This window comes from Cervus canadensis, chromosome 16 (genome assembly GCF_019320065.1).
Source record: "Cervus canadensis isolate Bull #8, Minnesota chromosome 16, ASM1932006v1, whole genome shotgun sequence".
NCBI lineage: Eukaryota > Metazoa > Chordata > Mammalia > Artiodactyla > Cervidae > Cervus > Cervus canadensis.
The window spans coordinates 1,884,173-1,901,473 of NC_057401.1; the positions used below are offsets into that span (position 1 = coordinate 1,884,173).

Below are 17,301 nucleotides of genomic sequence, written 5' to 3' on the forward strand. Positions count from 1 at the left end.
AATGTATTTTTTTTCATAAAGGCACTCATCTGTCATTTCATGGCTGGCTGATGAGGGTGAAGTGTGGGAGATGGGGGCAATGCCTAGAGGGAGAAACATCTGATCAGGATCTATGTTTTTAATAAACAAAGGAAGTATTGTTGGGAGATGGAGAGCTGACATGATAGAATTAGAAACATCTTATTTAAGGAGAGAGAAGGTTTCCTCTGATTGGTGGATCTCTGAAAATAAATACAACGTGTGTCATGAATATGCCTTTGCTGGATGACGGCATTTCCTAAAAAGCCGAGTGCAAAGAGTTCTGAGGCAAACAGGCATAGCAAGCAACTGTCAAAAATAGCACCGTGTTGAATATTGACAGCTTTTGTCCATCTGCTTTCTCAAAAACCCAGCCTCTTTCTTGCATTGTAAGAATGTTGAAGTGAAGAAGAAGCCAAGTTCTGGCACAGTAAGTGTATGCATTTTTTAATTTTAGACATCAAGTTGGAAAGTCTCAGTATTTTCTTGGCTTCCATACCTACTGAATCTACAGTCCTTCAGACTGTTTGCTTTGCTTTTCAAGGTTGAAGTGTTTTGGGCATAAGGTTGCCAGATTTAGCTAAGAAAAGTGCATAATTCCCAGTTAAATTAGATTCTTAGATAAATTTTTAATATAATTATCTGCCAAACAATATTCAGGACATCCTTATAATAACAAAATTATCTGAAATTGTTTAACTGAAATTCAAATGTAACTGGATGTCCCATATTTTATTGGCAACTCTGTTTGGATAACTGCCTATTTCAGAGGAAAATGTTGGCACAGAAGTTTAATTTCTTTTCCCCCGGCTTGAGATATAGTCGCATATAACGTTATGTGAGTTTAAAGTGTACGGTGTGGTACCTGATGCGTGTGTGTGTTGTGACATGTTACCACAGCCAGGCGAGTGAGCTCACTCTTCAGTCCCCACAGTTACCATTTTGTAGCTGTGATGGGGGAGCGTGAAAGCTCCACTCTCTTTCAGGCAGACAACACAGTATTGCTTAACTAGAGTTACCATGCTGTACATTGGATCCGTGGAACTTTTATAACTTAAAACTTCTACCTCTTGACCAAATCTTCCCATTTTCCCCACCACTCAGCCCCTGGTAATCACCATTCTACATTCCATTAGATTCAACATATAAGTGATGGCATATAGTATTCATCTTTCTCTGTCTAAAAGATGAATTATGCTCATTTCACTGAGTATAATATCCTCAAGGTCCACTTCTGCTGTCACAGACAGCAGGATTTTTACATAAAATAATTTCTTAATTAGAAATCAAAATATTTTAGTTAATGCAGTGAGCTATGTGTATTTTGTTAATAACTTCTTTCTGGTATACAGAAAAGTGATTCAGCTACATATATAAATTCAGCTATATATATACACATATATATATTTCTTTGTTGGAATATAATTGCTTTACAATGTTGTGTTAGTTTCTGCTATACCAATGTGAATCAGCTATATGTACACATGTGCTAAGTCACTTCAGTTGTGTCTGATTCTGCAACCCCATGGACTGTAGCCTGCCAGACTCCTCTCTCCATGGGATTCTTCAGGCAAGAATACGGGAGTGTGTTGCCATGCCCTTCTCCAATATGTACACATATATCCCAATAACTTCTTTCTAAAGTTGGAGGTGTTTCTTTCAGAGAAAAGAAAATGACTGTGTCCAATGTAACCTCAGCTGCTTACAGAAGACAGAAGGCAGGAACCCCCACCTACACTTTAGACCACCAGAGGCAGAAGTTCTGCACTGTCTTCCTTCCTTAATTTGATGGGCCTTGAGGAAAGCATTGGCTCTTCTAATGCACGAGAATGTCCTTGATCTTCTGGACGCTGGTCATGCTCCTTGGGTAATGATCTGAGCATGTGCTCATTGCCTGCCACATCTGCTTACACAGGAGTTGTGTAAAGCAATATTCAGAAAGGAGCTGATGCTCGAGCAGGAAGTCAGCCCTCAGAACAGAGACCAGCACTTGTAATTTACAATGAGCAGGGGGAAGATGGGAGTGGGAGCTCTGAGAGCAAGGGGAAGACATGAGATAATTTACTCAATTTGTTTTCCTAGAAATGGAAACTTTATGTCAAGAATTTGTAATAAAACTAACTGAGGCACTCATACCAGGCTCCATAAAATGCTTAATCACCTTGTTGTTCTATAACAGCTCTTCTCTTGATGGGGGAATTTGCCAGCTTTTTAATCTCCCTTATTTGATTAACAATAGCATCAACAACAGCAACCTGTGTTGGGTTTCAGTAAATGTTGGATCTACAAACTTATTAAGGAAGATAGATTTATTTTAGGGCCTCATCTATAATGGTCTCAAGCCTTAAGTAGCAGATCATGCTTTTAAAGTTTTATGTTCTTAGGGGGTAAAAAAAAAAAAAGAGAGAGAATCTATAGCTACTTGAGGAGGAAAAGCATGTCAGTAAGTAATCATCATTGTTCCAAGACATTTTTATGGAGGAAAATATATTATTGCAGTCTATCTTTTTCTGAGTCTGGATCTCTTTTTTCCTCTTTTAACATTAATTTAAAAGAAACACAAAGCTAAATCTTTTTTAAATAAAAGGTTTAATGATGGTCTTTTCCCAAGTTTGAACCTACTCATAAGAAATGATCAGCACTATGGTGGGTAGAAGGTCTTTAAATTTAATCAAAAGTCCTGTGAACAGAGTCTGAGTCCAGGTGTCTGAGCTGAAGCAGGTCCTGCAAACACTTGCTGCACCCCGTGAATGAGTGGATTCAGTGTCTTTGGGACAGTGGGGCCCGGGAGACACCAAATGCTGCTCAGCTCCAGCCCCCATCGTTGCTTGATTTTCATAACTGTCAGCCTTAATGCTATCTCAGCCCGCCGAGGCTTTTCACCCTACTTCTCTTAAACACCTTCTTTTCTCCTGCTGTTGTCTTTGTGGAGTTTCCAAACACACAACTGAATTCACGCAGGTCTGATGTGAAGTTTTCATTAGCCTGCATCAATTAAGGAGAGGCAAAAAGACACATCTGGGAAGATATTTGTTAACGTATTTTTATCCTGAAATTATTATGATCTTCCTTCCTTTTCTTCTTTCCTTTTTGATGTTGAATTATCTCTGCTTGTATAGATCAGTGTAAGTTATTTTTGTTTTATTAATGTCCCTCATTCAGAGGTCACTCCATATTTATACATTTCTGTGTGTATTAGTGTGTGTGTGTGTTCACATTTAATGATCTGTGAAGCCCATGACATTATGGATCCACGATGTATTTGTTTACATCATGTATCAAGAGATGGTATCCTGGTCCGGGAAACAACTTGGTTCAGCAAAAAGCACAGAAGGTTCTGGAATCTCACAGACAGGATCTGTGTTTGAGATTAAATCTGATTCTTGTGGCCCCTGAGTATGCACTAAGCTCAAGCTTCACTTTCTGTACAGCTGGGGTGATAACAGCTACCTGAAAGAGCTCCAGAAGATGAAAGCTTCTAACAATTGCTAAGTTGCCTCAGTCATGCCTGACTCTTTGAGACCCCATGGACTGTAGTCTGCCAGGCTCCTCTGTCCATGGAATTCTCCAGGCAAGAATACTGGGGCGTGTTTCCATGCCCTCCTCCAGGGGATCTTCCTCACCCAGGGATCAAACCTGAGTCTCTTTTGTCTCCTGCTTTGGCAGATGGGTTCTTTACCACTAGCGCCACCTGGGGTGCCTCTGAAAGAGTGTTTATTTTCTGAGCTTCTGTGCCTCTTTGTCCCCCTTTTCACCACTTGGAGAAATAAATCTAAAAATGCTCAGCACACATATCAGAAATAAGAAAATGCAAGACTCTGACACTAGCAAGTGTCCACAGTTAAAATGGTGAGTTAGGGAAGCACTGTCAGAGAGTTTGAAATTGCAGAACTGGGTAGGGTTAATTCTGGAAAAGGCCTTCCAGGATTAAGTTTTGAAGATACCCATGGCAAGTTGAGGAGAAGGCAATGGCACCCCACTCCAGTACTCTTGCCTGGAAAATCCCATGGACGGAGGAGCCTGATGGGCTACAGTCCATGGGGTCGCAAAGAGTCTGACACGACTGAGCTACTTCACTTTCACTTTTCACTTTCATGCATTGGAGAAGGAAATGGCAACCCACTCCAGCGTTCTTGCTTGGAGAATCCCAGGGACGGGGGAGCCTGGTGGGCTGCCGTCTATGGGGCTACACAGAGTCAGACACGACTGAAGCGACTTAGCGGCTGCAGCAGCAGAGCAGGTTGAGTATGAAGTCTTTTTTTTTTTTTTAATACAGTTGAAGTGTAATTGATTTACAACATTATATTAGTTTCAGATGTACAACATAGGATTCAGTATTGTTACAGATTGTACTCCACTTAAAATTATTATAAAGTAATGGCTATGTTTCTCTGTGCTGTGTTCTTGTCTCTTATTTATTTTTAATCCCATACCCTTATTTGCCCCACCCTTCTTCCTCTTTTCCCACTGGTAACCACTAGTTTGTTCTCTGTATCTGTGAGTCTGTTTCTATCTTGTTACATACATTTGTTTGCTTTCTTATTTTAGATTCCACAGAATAGAGAAGTCTTCAAGGATGGATGGTATGTTGGACAGCAGCTAATATTATGTTCAGCAATGTGTGGGACATATACTACTAAGGATCTGACAGCTGTTTTATACGGGACAGAGGGATTAAACAATGTGTAATCACACTGTTAGAGTTATTCCCCATCCAACTCTTTCAGTTCTTCTGACTACATCAAGAAGAAAGTCTCAGTTTGTACTAGACTAACTTTAACATTTCTCTAATATTAACACATTTTAACAAAGAGATCAGGCTTCAGGATTAGGGTCTTCAAGAAATAAAATATCTAGATGATTGTTTTATTTACATGGTCTTCATTTTTCCTATTTCCTCTGCTTAAGTTTTACTCCATACTAAATTATCATGCTAAACTCCATGATATTAAAAAAAAATTAAGTAGATTTAAATGTCAATGAAAGTAAATTTAAAATATTAAAGTAATAAAACAGGTGTTACACAGCTAGGGCAAGCAATCATAACAGCAGCCCCATAAGGAGTGATATTTAGAAAACACTGATTGGGCCCATCTCCCTCACAAGGAAACAGATGAGGAAACTGAGATTCAGAGATAAGAAGTTACTGTTTTCCAAGATCGCATAGCTACCTGTCTTTAGGACTGAAGCTCAGAAACTCAGTCCTTCTACGCCCTTCCTCATCTAACTCTGCACCAGACAACAAATTCTAGTGTTAATAGGAAGGTGGTGAAAAACTAAAGTGTTCTTTGCACAGTCCTGTCCTATTCTTTGTGACCCCCAAAGACTGTAGCCCACCAGGTTCCTCTGTCAATGGAATTCTCCAGGCAAGAATACTGGAATAGGTAGCCATTGTCTTCTGCAGGGGACCTGCCTGACCCAGGAATCAAATCCAGGTCTCCTGCATTGCAGGCAGATGGTTTACCATCTGAGTCACCAGGTCGGATATAAAATAAAAACAGACTATGTGTTGCAAGTTGTTGGGAACCCACTGGTTCAAGAGGCTGGTAAGTGCAAATAAGGAAGATTTAGAGAAGATGGACTTGTGTAAAATCTGAATCTGAAGTTCATCAAGTCTAAGGCAATTCCTGAGGGCACCAAGAAAAATCTCTGAGTCAATTCAAAGGCAATGGTGACAGAAATTCCTCTTGGAATCCAGCAGAGATGGCTTGAATCCCAACTTCTCTACTTGGCAAGAGACCAGTGTATACCTCTCAGCTCATTTGTAGAGATTTATGGGTGTGATAATAGCTAACATTTATGGAGCACATCATCTGCCAAGTCCAATGTGATGCATTATCTCACTTAACTCTCAAAAGAAGATGGACAGTAGTTATTATTATCTTCATATGATAGCTGAGGACATTTATGGCTAAAGCAGTGCTGGAGTAGAATTTAAACCCAAGAAGTTTCAGTCCAGAGTCTGACCTTAACCACACTCCTATTCTGGGAAAATTAAAGGCAAACAAGAGCTGTAAAGCACCTAGCCCAGCGCCTGGCACACAGTAGGCAAAATGCCTTCTCACTGTCCTCCTCTGCCCATGCAGTAGTGCTAGTCACTTCCTGCCACACAGCGAGAACTTTCTCTGCAGGGGCCTAGCCTGGGACTACAACTCCCAGGATGCACCAGGAGCGGACACTGACCAATCAGGAAGCCCAGTCTCACTTCCTCGGCCCAGCTCACGCTCTCCCCGCTTAACAGCGAGAAATTGGTGCGTCCCCACAGGTTCAGGGTTGTGGGCTGGCCTGGGTTACTGGGTTTTAAATAATCCTAATCCGTCTTTGGTCTGTGTGGTGTAGGTGAAGACCTGTCCAGGCTGCCTCAAGTTGCATCTTCAGCCTGGCCCCAGTGCAGTTCGCAAGGTCTCTCAGCCCGTGGCTCCCGAGAGCCCGCTTTCCTCACAGGCATGGTCGTGTGTTGAGTCAAGAAGGGATGGTTGGCTGGGGGGGGCGGTCCGGGCGCGTCCGGTGGCCACACTGAGTCTGTTTCGCTTTGTTCCTATCTCGCTTGGGAGCCTGAGGGCTGCGGAATCTTCAGGCTGCCGCAGGTGCCATCTTCAGACCCTAGACTGTGGCCCCAGACCTGAGGCTCCTCCCGGGAGTCAGACTGAGAAGGAGGGGGTGGCTTTTAGAAGAAGGGAATAATGATCCCCCTTTACGGGGACGGCCTGGCCTCCTGGCCTTTGGTCCCTGGATAGTGCCTTAGTTGCATTCATGCCTTCAGTCTATGGTATGGAGGGCTCCAGTGCTATTGGGCCCCGATCCTGGCCTCCACTTCCCACCTCCTCGAGAAACGCCGCTTGGCCGGCCTCTCCAGTCTCAAGAGTGATGGCCTGACGGAGCTTCCTGGGGAAGGGTTGACCAGCTCTGGCCTCGATCTAGTCCAAAGGGGTCTCCTTACCACGCTGCCCTTTGACCCCACCTACCTGTGGGCACCTGAGGGTCCTGGATAACTGGAACCCAGAGTGGGGAGGGTCAACTTTCTTGGGCATTTCTCCTTCCATTTAGTTTCTACTTACCTCAGGGTTTTTACTTCTATTTTTGCGTTTATTTCTTTAAGGTTCTTGATCTGTGCCATCTCCACCCCACCTCCTTTGCTTTTTATCATCTTTACTTTCTCCTCAGACCTGTATATCTGACTTTGCTATACCCAAGTAAGATAGCTGTCATTCGACTTTGAGTGCCTAGGGGCTTGTAGGTGGATGCAAAGTGTATTTTATTCATTGTCTGGAGAGCAAACAATTTATTTCTTTTACAGTTGCTCTGAAGTGAGTGAAATAGGATAAATTCCCTTGACTCAGGAAAAGGCAGGCGCAAAGAATTGATTGCAAGGTTAGTTTGTTCTCATTTTTTTGGACAAGCAGCATAAGGCATAACTTCCCATATTCTGTATTTCTGAAGTTGTGTGCACTAATTGTGATTTATTCAAGCTATTTTGAGATATTTGAATGACTAAGGTTAGTTTCTAGTGAATGACCTAGAAACATCTCCATATGTTTATATCTGACACAGTTGACTAAACATTATGTTTTGTACATATAAACGGAGTAATCGGTTGATTAATGTATCTCAGCTGAATTAAAATATGCATTGCCCTAACTCCCAAAGCTACAGTACAAGTGTCCATGTTGCCATCTTCTTAGTCAAGGAATTATAATTGTGTCTTATTTTATGCTTTAATATGTACTTAAATAAATCATATTTGGATCCTGTCATTCAAGCATAAGTTGGAAAATGGTGCTTATATAAATAAAATTAGAGAAGATAATATGAGATTGTTAAATTATAAGGAAGTTTATGGGCTTCCCCAGTGTTTTAGCAGTAAAGAATCCTCCTGCAATGCAGGAGACCCAGGTTGGATCTCTGGAGGGCATGGCAACCCACTCCAGTATCCTTACCTGGAAAATCTGATGGACAGAGGAGCCTGGTGGGATACAGCACGTAGAGTCACAAAGGTTGGAAAGGACTGAAGCAACTGAGCACCCAGGCACAAGGTAATTTTGTAAATGCTGAGGATTTCTGAAATGGAGACATCTGCATTTCCATTGTAAGGGCTCCATTGTATGGATATGGTTTGATTAAAGAAGCAGCTTCATCCTAAGAATTCTGGTTAGAGGTGTTTTCAGTTGGAAAAATAGTACCAAGTTAATGACTTCCTGTGTGAGAATTCTAACCATTTAAAGAAACTATAATTTCACTAAAATTTTAGTTCTTAAATAACAGATTTTCTTCTTCCAGAAATGCTGAAAATTTGAGTATTTTTAAAGTATACATACACACTTCTGATTTATACATTGTTTCTCTTTTCAAACCAGATGATTAAGAATAATGTTACCGACCATAAACTAAATGTGGAAGCCATAATTAAAAACATTAACACAATTTCTTTGGAGCTAAGAAAAATGAATGGTAAGTAGGAATCACTGAATTAAAATGTTTGCAGGTCATTGTTATAAAGAGTAGTCAATTTGTGCTTCTGGTGGGATGTAACTGAATTTTGCCTATTCATTCAGTTCAGTTCAGCCGCTCAGCTGTGTCTGACTCTGCAACCCCATGAATTGCAGCATGTCAGGCCTCCCTGTCCATTACCAACTCCAGGTGTCCACCCAAACCCATGTCCATTGAGTCGGTGATGCCATCCAACCGTCTCATCCTCTGATGTCCCCTTTTCCTCCTGCCCTCAGTCTTTCCCAGCATCAGGGTCTTTTCCAATGAGTCAGCTCTTCGTATCAGGTGGCCAAAGTATTGGAGTTTCAGCTTCAACATCAGTCCTTCCAATGAACACCCAGGACTGATCTCCTTTAGGAAGGACTGGTTGGATCTCCTTGCAGTCCAGGGGACTCTCAAGAGTCTTCTGCAGCACCACAGTTCAAAAGCATCAATTCTTCGGCACTCAACTTTCTTTATAGTCCAACTCTCACATCCATACATGACCACTGGAAAGACCACTGACTAGATGGACCTTCGTTGGCAAAGTAACGTCTCTGCTTTTTAATATGCTATCTAGGTTGGTCATAACTTTCCTTCCAAGGAGTAAGCGTCTTTTAATTTCTCTGCTGCAGTCACCATCTGCAGTGATTTTGGAGCGCAGAAAAATAAAGTCAGCCACTGTTTCCACTGTTTCACATCTATTTGCCATGAAGTGATGGGACCAGATGCCATGATCTTAGTTTTCTGAATGTTGAGCTTTAAGCCAACTTTTTCACTCTCCTCTTTCACTTTCATCAAGAGGCTCTTTAGTTCTTCTTCACTTTCTACCATAAGGGTGGTGTCATCTGCATATTTGAGGTATTGATAATTCTCACAGCAATCTTGATTCCAGCTTGTGCTTCCTCCAGCCCAGCATTTCTCATGATGTACTCTGCATATAAGTTAAAAGCAGGGTGACAATATACAGCCTTGACGTACTCCTTTTCCTATTTGGAACCAGTCTGTTGTTTCATGTCCAGTTCTAACTGTTGCTTCCTGACCTGCATACAGGTTTCTCAGGAGGCAGGTCAGGTGGTCTGGTATGCCCATTTCTTTCAGAATTTTCCAGTTTATTGTGATCCACACAGTCAAAGGCTTTGGCATAGTCAATAAAGCAGAAATAGATGTTTTTCTGGAACTCTCTTGCTTTTTCGATGATCCAGAAGATGTTGGCAATTTGATCTCTGGTTCCTCTGCCTTTTCTAAAACCAGCTTGAACATCTGGAAGTTCACGGTTCACGTATTGCTGAAGCCTGTTCATTAGGATTTCTCTATTTCTTAAGCAATGTTTACAATGTAATATGAACTAGATCTCTGAAAATGCATTATATTTGAGCATTGACCAGAAAGATAGCAGACTTGAATTTTCATCCCCGACATTTTATAAAAAGCTTCAGTTCAGTCACTCAGTCATGTCCGACTCTTTGCGACTCCATGGACTGCAGCATGCCAGCCTTCCCTGTCCATCACCAACTCCTGGAGCTTGCTCAAACTCATGTCCATGGAGTCGGTGATGCCATCCAACCATCTCATCCTCAGTGGCCCCATTCTCCTCCTTATAGAAACCTTATGATGTCTAACTAACTCCTCTAAATTTACTCCCCATCCTTCCCTTCAACAAACTATTACAGAGTGATGTCACAGTCTGCAAAATTCAGTATCTTTATCCATTAATCATTACTAAGTCTCTAAAGTTCCTTCTAAGTCAAAACTTGTAAGTTTGCTTGATTGTGTGAATTGATGATTCTAGTGGATTAGACCTTATAGATCATGATATTTAATCACTCACCTTACAGACATATTCTGTAATTTTATTCCAGGCATGTAGAATTTTTGTGATTGAATATTTCATCTATTCTTGACCCAACATTTCCTGTGTTGGAAAAAACTCTGTGTTGGAAAACTCTCTCTGTTACCAATCTATTCTATATTAGACAGTTTTTCTTCATGGACTAGCTGAAATCTTTTCCCTATCCTTTCACCCACTGGTCATTTTTCTAACCATGAAAATCACTGACTATGTAGTTACTGTTCTTATGACGACTCTTGATATATGAAGACATCCTCTGTGTCAGTTATGAGACCTTTCTACAAGTAAGAAAATACCAACTTAACATTGATTATGCAATAAAGAAATAATAATAAGATTCAAGGCTGGGCAACCCTAAAGTGAATTCAGGGTTTTAAAGCTTTCATCAGGTATTAGGTTTTCATGTTTTCTGCTCTGTTATGTTCACTCTGTTTGTCACTTCTTGTGGTCATTACCTGCAAACATAATCACATACAGACACATACTCTGCCTGTGTTTTTTAAATAATCCTTTCTCCAGATCCCTCCAGCACATTTTCCCTTTCCTTTCATTGGCCAGATTTGCACCACATGTATCTCCTACAGCAGTTACCACCAAGGAGACTAGGACTGCCACAACCAGTTTAGACCAGTCAGGATGTACTACTGAAACTGGGGAGAGGATCATCTCAAGTGCAATCAAGTTGTGCCCCAGGAAGAAGGGGGATGTGGCTGTTAGTTAGTCCAGGCATGTAGAATTTTTGTGATTGAATATTTCATCTATTCTTGACCAAACATTTCCTGTGTTGGAAAAAACTCTGTGTTGGAAAACTGTCTCTGTTACCAGTCTATTCTATATTAGACAGTTTTTCATCATGGACTAGCTGAAATCTTTTCCCTATCCTTTCACCCACTGGTCACTTTTCTAACCATGAAAATCCAAGTAGGGAGTGCCTGTTAGGTTTTTCCATGTATTCTCCTAAGCATTTCCCACATTTATGGCAGAAAGCAAAGAAAACTAAAGATGCTCTTGATGAAAGTAAAAGAGGAGAGTGAAAAAGTTGGCTTAAAACTCAACATTCAGAAAATTAAGATTATGGCATCTAGCCCCATCACTTCATGGAAAATAGTTGGGGAAACAATGGAAACAGTTACAGACTTTACTTTGGGGGCTCCAGAATGCAGATGGTGACTACAGCCATGAAATTAAAAGACGCTTGCTCCTTGGAAGAAAAGTTATGACCAATCTAGACAGCATATTAAAAAGCAGAGACATTACTTTGCCAACAAAGGTCCATCTAGTCAAAGCTATGGTTTTTCCAGTAGTCATGTATGGATGTAAGAGTTAGACTGTAAAGAAAGCTGAACACTGAAGAATTGACACTTTTGAACTGTGGTGTTGGAGAAGACTCTTGAGAGTCCCTTGGACAACAAGGAGATCCAACCAGTCCATCCTAAAGGATGGACTGAATATTCATTGGAAGGACTGATGCTGAAGCTGAAACTCCAACACTTTGGCCACCTGATGCAAAGAACTGACTCATTTGAAAAGACCCTGATGCTGGGAAAGATTGAAGGTGGGAGGAGAAGGAGATGACAGAGAATGAGATGGTTGGATGGCATCACTGACTCAATGGACATGTGTTTGAGTACACTCTGGGAGTTGGTGATGGACAGGGAAGCCTGACGTGCTGCAGTCCATGGGGCCGCAAAGAGTTGGACATGACTGAGCAACTGAACTGACTGAAGCATTTCCCAAGCATTTCATGGACTTTGATCGGGGAACACTGCTGTCTCAGGTGATGTTAATAGATGTTATAAATGGAATCAGTGAACTGATGATCAAATAATTCTGGGAAGGGCTTTATGCTAGGTAATTCTGTCACAAATTCACAGTACATATTAACAGAGGCTGTGAGGAGTCTGATGTAAAGGAATAGGGTTACCTTTGCTTAATTCATCATCTCTCAAAAGCAATCTCAACAGCAAGGATTACCCTCTGAAATATAAATCTGCTGAAAATGCTCATTGGCTCATCATTGTCCTCAGGACTAAGTCCAGACCTCCTAGAATGGACTATAAGACCTTGAGATCAGACCCTGCCTACCTCTCCTTTCTGCTACATTATTCTTCATTCCCTGCACATTCCAGGCTCCAACCACATTGAACTACCTGCATATCTACACATTTGCTCTTTTTTGTGGCTGTGCCTTAATTATTACATGCATATTCTCCCAAAGGGCCCACTCCACCTCCACAGGTTGCCTCCCCACCTCCTCCTCACCAGGTTAACTGCTACTTATTAGTCACAGTTACTAACATTCAAAAATGTTTTTTAAGCCAGTATGTCATTTCTTCTACTTTGTCATATCACCTATCATACTATATTGTAATTGTATGTTTGCTTACTTATCCCATCCCTTAAGGTTATTCCTAGCTCTTAACCCAGTGCCTTTATATAATAGGCTTTTGGCCAACATTTATTAAATGAATAATTGATTCTGGATGCTTGCACTCATTTAAAACAATTAGAGAAGCTTTAGATTCTTCTCAAACTAGATTGACTGTTCTAGTTTGGCAGTTATTCTTTCATGAAGTACAATAGAATAAATATGATCAATGTTTTCCTGAAAAGTTGTGGGATAGGCAGGCAGTGAAGATACAAAGGACTAATAGAGCCAGACTAGGAAGGTAGACTTCTGGTAAACATGGAAGATTAAGTAAACACTCCGTTACACCCACTTTCTCCCAGAAGTATTAATGTCAATAGCTAACACTTACAGCATTTACCATAATTCAGATACTCTTCCAAGAGCTCTACATAAATGGACTGAATTGCTATAATAACCTTATGAGGTTGGAAATATTACCATTGACATTTACAGATATAGAAACAGATATAAAGGGATTAACTAACTTTCCCAGAGTTACACAACTGGTAGATCTGGGACTTAAAGTCTCACAAGTTGAAGGAAATAGTAGTACTAAAAACAAGGGTCTTAAGACAAAGTTTGCATACTGACTTAAAAAACCCATAGCTTTCTTTCCCCACTTGGCTACAAAACATTGGCAGCCAGATTTATATACTCAGGCAGATTTTCATTTCAGGAATCTGATAAGCCTAAGAGAAAAGACCTAAGTTTTTAGGTTTATCAGGTTTTTTGTTTATCCTCAACAAAACACCCAGCCAGATCACCACACAATAATTGCCATGGGAAAGAAATTCTAGTTGTCTTAAAAAGACTAAAAGTACTATAGTCTTAAATATGAGCAGACAACTATGGAAAAAAAAGATGTTTGAGGAAACCATCTAATGTGAAAAGCAGAGATGGAACCAATAAGTAGATTCAATCAGTGAGGAGAAAAAGATTACAAATGAAAATTAAAAACTCTAAGAAACTGTAGTTAATATCCACAGAGAAGTAAAAGAAGATGCCACATTTATGAAAAAGGAATAGGATACTATAAAAATATTTGGAGAACAAAATTAAGTGTGACAATAGAAATAAACTCTAGAGAAGGGTTGAAAGATTAAATGAAGAAAATTCCCTTGAGTGCAGAGCAAAAAAAACCAGATGGACAAGGAAGTCTAACTTCCTATAAGTAGAGTGTTAGAAAGAAAGAACACAGACAATGAATGAGGAGGAATTCATTAAATAAATAATCCGAGAAAATTTTCCAGAGCTGAAGGATATATTTTTTTACAATGAAAGAGCCCAGCACAGTAGATGAAAATAGTCTTATACTAAAATGCAATACTACAAAATTTCAGAACACTGGAAGAACAAAATGATTCTTAAATCTTTTAAAGAGAAACAATGACTAAGAATTAGAATTGTGTGAAATTTGCCCATAGAGACGCTGGCAGCTAAGAGAAAGTGCAGCGCTGCCTTTGGAAATCTGAAGAAGCGTGATGTCCAGCCTAGATTGTTACAGCCAGTCAATCTGTTAAGCATTGGTGTAGAGAGAGACTCTAAGACATATACATTTCCCTGCCTTAGAAAGTTACCTTGGTTGCATTCCACCAAAGGAATAGACCAAAAAAGAGAGAGCGAGCGCGAGAGACATGAGATTCTGGAAGAAAGATACTCCACACAAGGGAGGGGTGAAAGGAGTCCATTGGATAGTGGTGAAGGGAATTCCCGAGATGTGAACTGGACAGCTTTCTAGAGAGCTGTCAGTCCAAACTAGAGCTGATGAGAAGGATCTAGGAGAGGAGAGACCCTCAACAACAGAACAGTAAGAGCTCTCGACTATACAGGGAGGAGATTTACCCAACTGCGGAAATTTGGAATATATCCATGGTAATTAAGCAATGAAAAAGGAAACAATTATTAACTGTGGTTGGGTGGAAGCTTGCAGGAAGGGAAATGTTCTACAAGACTCAACTGTGAAGAATATATAATCAAAAAAATTAAACATTAAATACTGAGCTAAGAAAAATTATACTCAAGTATATTGGGGGAATGGGGATAAATGAAAAGAGCTATATTTTAATCTTCTGTGGTCAGAAGCAAATACCCAAAATTGAGAAAAAAATATGAATATCATTTAGAGATATGGAGGTTAAATACCACCCCTCCCAAAATAAACAAAAATGCAACACACACACGCACACACACACACACACACACACACACAAAAACCCACAAAAACAAAATGAGCTCCAAAAATGTCAAAAGTGGTTACCTCTGGGAGATAGGAGCTGCTATTTTTTGTAACATGCTTTATTTGGTTCTTTATACTGTATATATATATAGCAGATAAAACTAGTAATTTTAAAAAATACATAAACTTGCATAAATCAAATTGCAGTGTAGTAAAACAGCTGACAATTTGAGCTAAAGAACCCTTCTAGTAAGCTTCTATATCATGTTTATTTGGCAGTGTATAAATTTGACTCTAAGTCAAAATTTGGCACATCTAAATTGTGGTTTAAGCAATAATCACTTAAAAAACAAAATTAATAATTAGGAAATAGCAACTTAAAGTAATAATAGTTGCCTGTGACATATGTGCTACAATATAGTGTCTTACATTATTAATTTTCTTTTTTTTACACAGAACTCACCCAGTTACTGCTTTGTGACCTTACCCTACATTTCAGTCATCCCGTGAAGACAGATGACTTAAAAGGAACAGAAAGAAACAGCCCCCACTTTGAAGAGTCTAAAATGGCAGATGTATCCCTTGCTTCTGATAGTTTTTTAATCTGATTTTTTATTTATTTGTTGAAATTTGTGACTTTTTATTGTTGAATTAACCCATTTATAGGAGAATTGAGTTTACTAATATATTCAATTAAAAAAATAAAAAATGTGTTGAATTGTAAATAATCATTTCATGCTTTGGTAGGCTTCTCTTGTTTTAATGTTCCAAGAAATGGCTAATTTATTTCACCAATGGCAAGAGTATTACATAGGAAGTTGGTCATGGAGCACTGCTCATCCCATCCTCTATGCTTGAATTTGGCTTAGGTTGATACAGAGTTACCAAATTATAAATGTATGATATGGATTTATATTAATCAGGTGTCTCCTGGTAGCAAGTGTCAAAAACAACTCAAATTAGCTGAATCATTATTAGGTCATGTGCCTTGAGAGTTCATGGTTGGGATAGAGTTCAGGGCCTTCACTAATTCATCAGATATCTCTGCCCTGGTTCTGTTTCTGTGCGCTGGTCTACATCCTTTCCTATTAAAAACTCATCACTTCCATATAACAGGTAGAAGAGAGTAGAGGTATGGTGGATCTACAGCATTATCTTTTGGAGACCCCAGAGAAAAGAGAGATCCTCTGTCTTAGCCTCTGTGTTTAACAATCCAGAGAAGGGTCTTGACTGGGCCAGCTTCAATTAAGATGGATTCTAAGCAACTATGTTTGGTGAGGCTGGGATTTATGCCAGGTCAGTGGAAAAGGAGCAGGCATCCTGCTCAGTCACTCAGTTGTGTCCAACTCTTTGCAACCCCCATGGATTGTAGCTCACCAGACTTCTCTGTCCATGGGATTTCTCAGGCAAGAATACTGAAGTGAGTTGCCATTTTCTCCTCCAGGGGCTCTTCCCAACCAAGGGATCGAACCTGCATCTCCTGCATTGGTAGATTCTTTACCACTGAGCCACCTGGGAAACCCTCTAGAGAAAGAAAGCCCTCACCAAAAGAATAGAGTCGCCATGGCCTGAAGAAGGGAGGAAGACTGCTAGTCATAAAAACACCAGATACTCAGCTCATTTCAGTTACTGCAGTGGAATAGGTTTCCTACCCCTTTCCACCAACAGCAACTTAAAATAATAAGCATTTGTTTACCTTGTAAACATTATTCACTACCAGATAGTTGCTTTGAAATCTACTGTTCTTCATTTTAGAAATTTTTGAACATTAAGTATAGAATACCATGAAGCAAGGCACAAGGTCAGCTCACTCCGTACCAGAACCCGTCGAGTTTTCTATGCTCAGTACCCAGCACCCAGCTCAGTGCACAGAATAAACATGAAATAAATGCTTATTGAATATCCTATTGAATAAACACGTTGTAAATGAAGCAGGTTTTTCAGTTTTAGAATCCCTGAGTTCTGGGTCCTGATTTGAGAACTTCTAGTTAATAAGGATGAAATTTTGTGAAGCATCTTGTCTGTCGTCATTGATAAAAAGTCCACAGATTCGTTATCTTGGCAAATCATCACTTTTAACTAGATGACTTCCAATATCTCTTCCAGTGGTCTTTCTATAAGCTCATGAAAATTAAAATACAAGATATCATTTGTGGCTTATAAAACTCATAGATAAAACCAAGAAGACAAAAAATTTTGTTATTGATACAAGTTGTGGAATAACAACCAAGGCCTCAAAAGGGAAAACTTAAGTGAATGTGAAGTTTTCGTCTTGTGAAATTGCTTACTATTTTTTATTAAATGAGGTATGTAAATTGAAGGAAAGAATTGAATTGCTTTGAAGAATTTATAAAGCCTTTTGGGGAAGGGTGAAGATAA

The 17,301-nt window shown here is 39.9% G+C and overlaps 1 protein-coding gene across 11 annotated transcripts; it reads left to right on the plus strand.

The window, feature by feature from the left end:
• Positions 1 to 326: 326 nt before the first annotated feature.
• On the plus strand, positions 327 to 15,647 carry C16H5orf58 (chromosome 16 C5orf58 homolog). 11 transcript variants are annotated; one of them, XM_043488721.1, is made up of 6 exons: positions 6,150 to 6,269; positions 6,358 to 6,467; positions 7,316 to 7,389; positions 7,869 to 8,051; positions 8,373 to 8,466; positions 15,379 to 15,647. In XM_043488721.1, exons 5-6 carry the CDS (start codon positions 8,373 to 8,375, stop codon positions 15,528 to 15,530), a joined length of 246 nt encoding a protein of 81 aa, XP_043344656.1. In that variant the 5' UTR covers positions 6,150 to 6,269; positions 6,358 to 6,467; positions 7,316 to 7,389; positions 7,869 to 8,051; the 3' UTR covers positions 15,531 to 15,647. The 11 variants fall into 11 exon arrangements, with proteins under 11 accessions (XP_043344659.1, XP_043344656.1, XP_043344657.1 ...); XM_043488722.1 differs by having other exon boundaries at positions 6,358 to 6,420; XM_043488716.1 differs by lacking the exon at positions 7,869 to 8,051.
• The last annotated feature ends 1,654 nt before the right edge of the window (positions 15,648 to 17,301 follow it).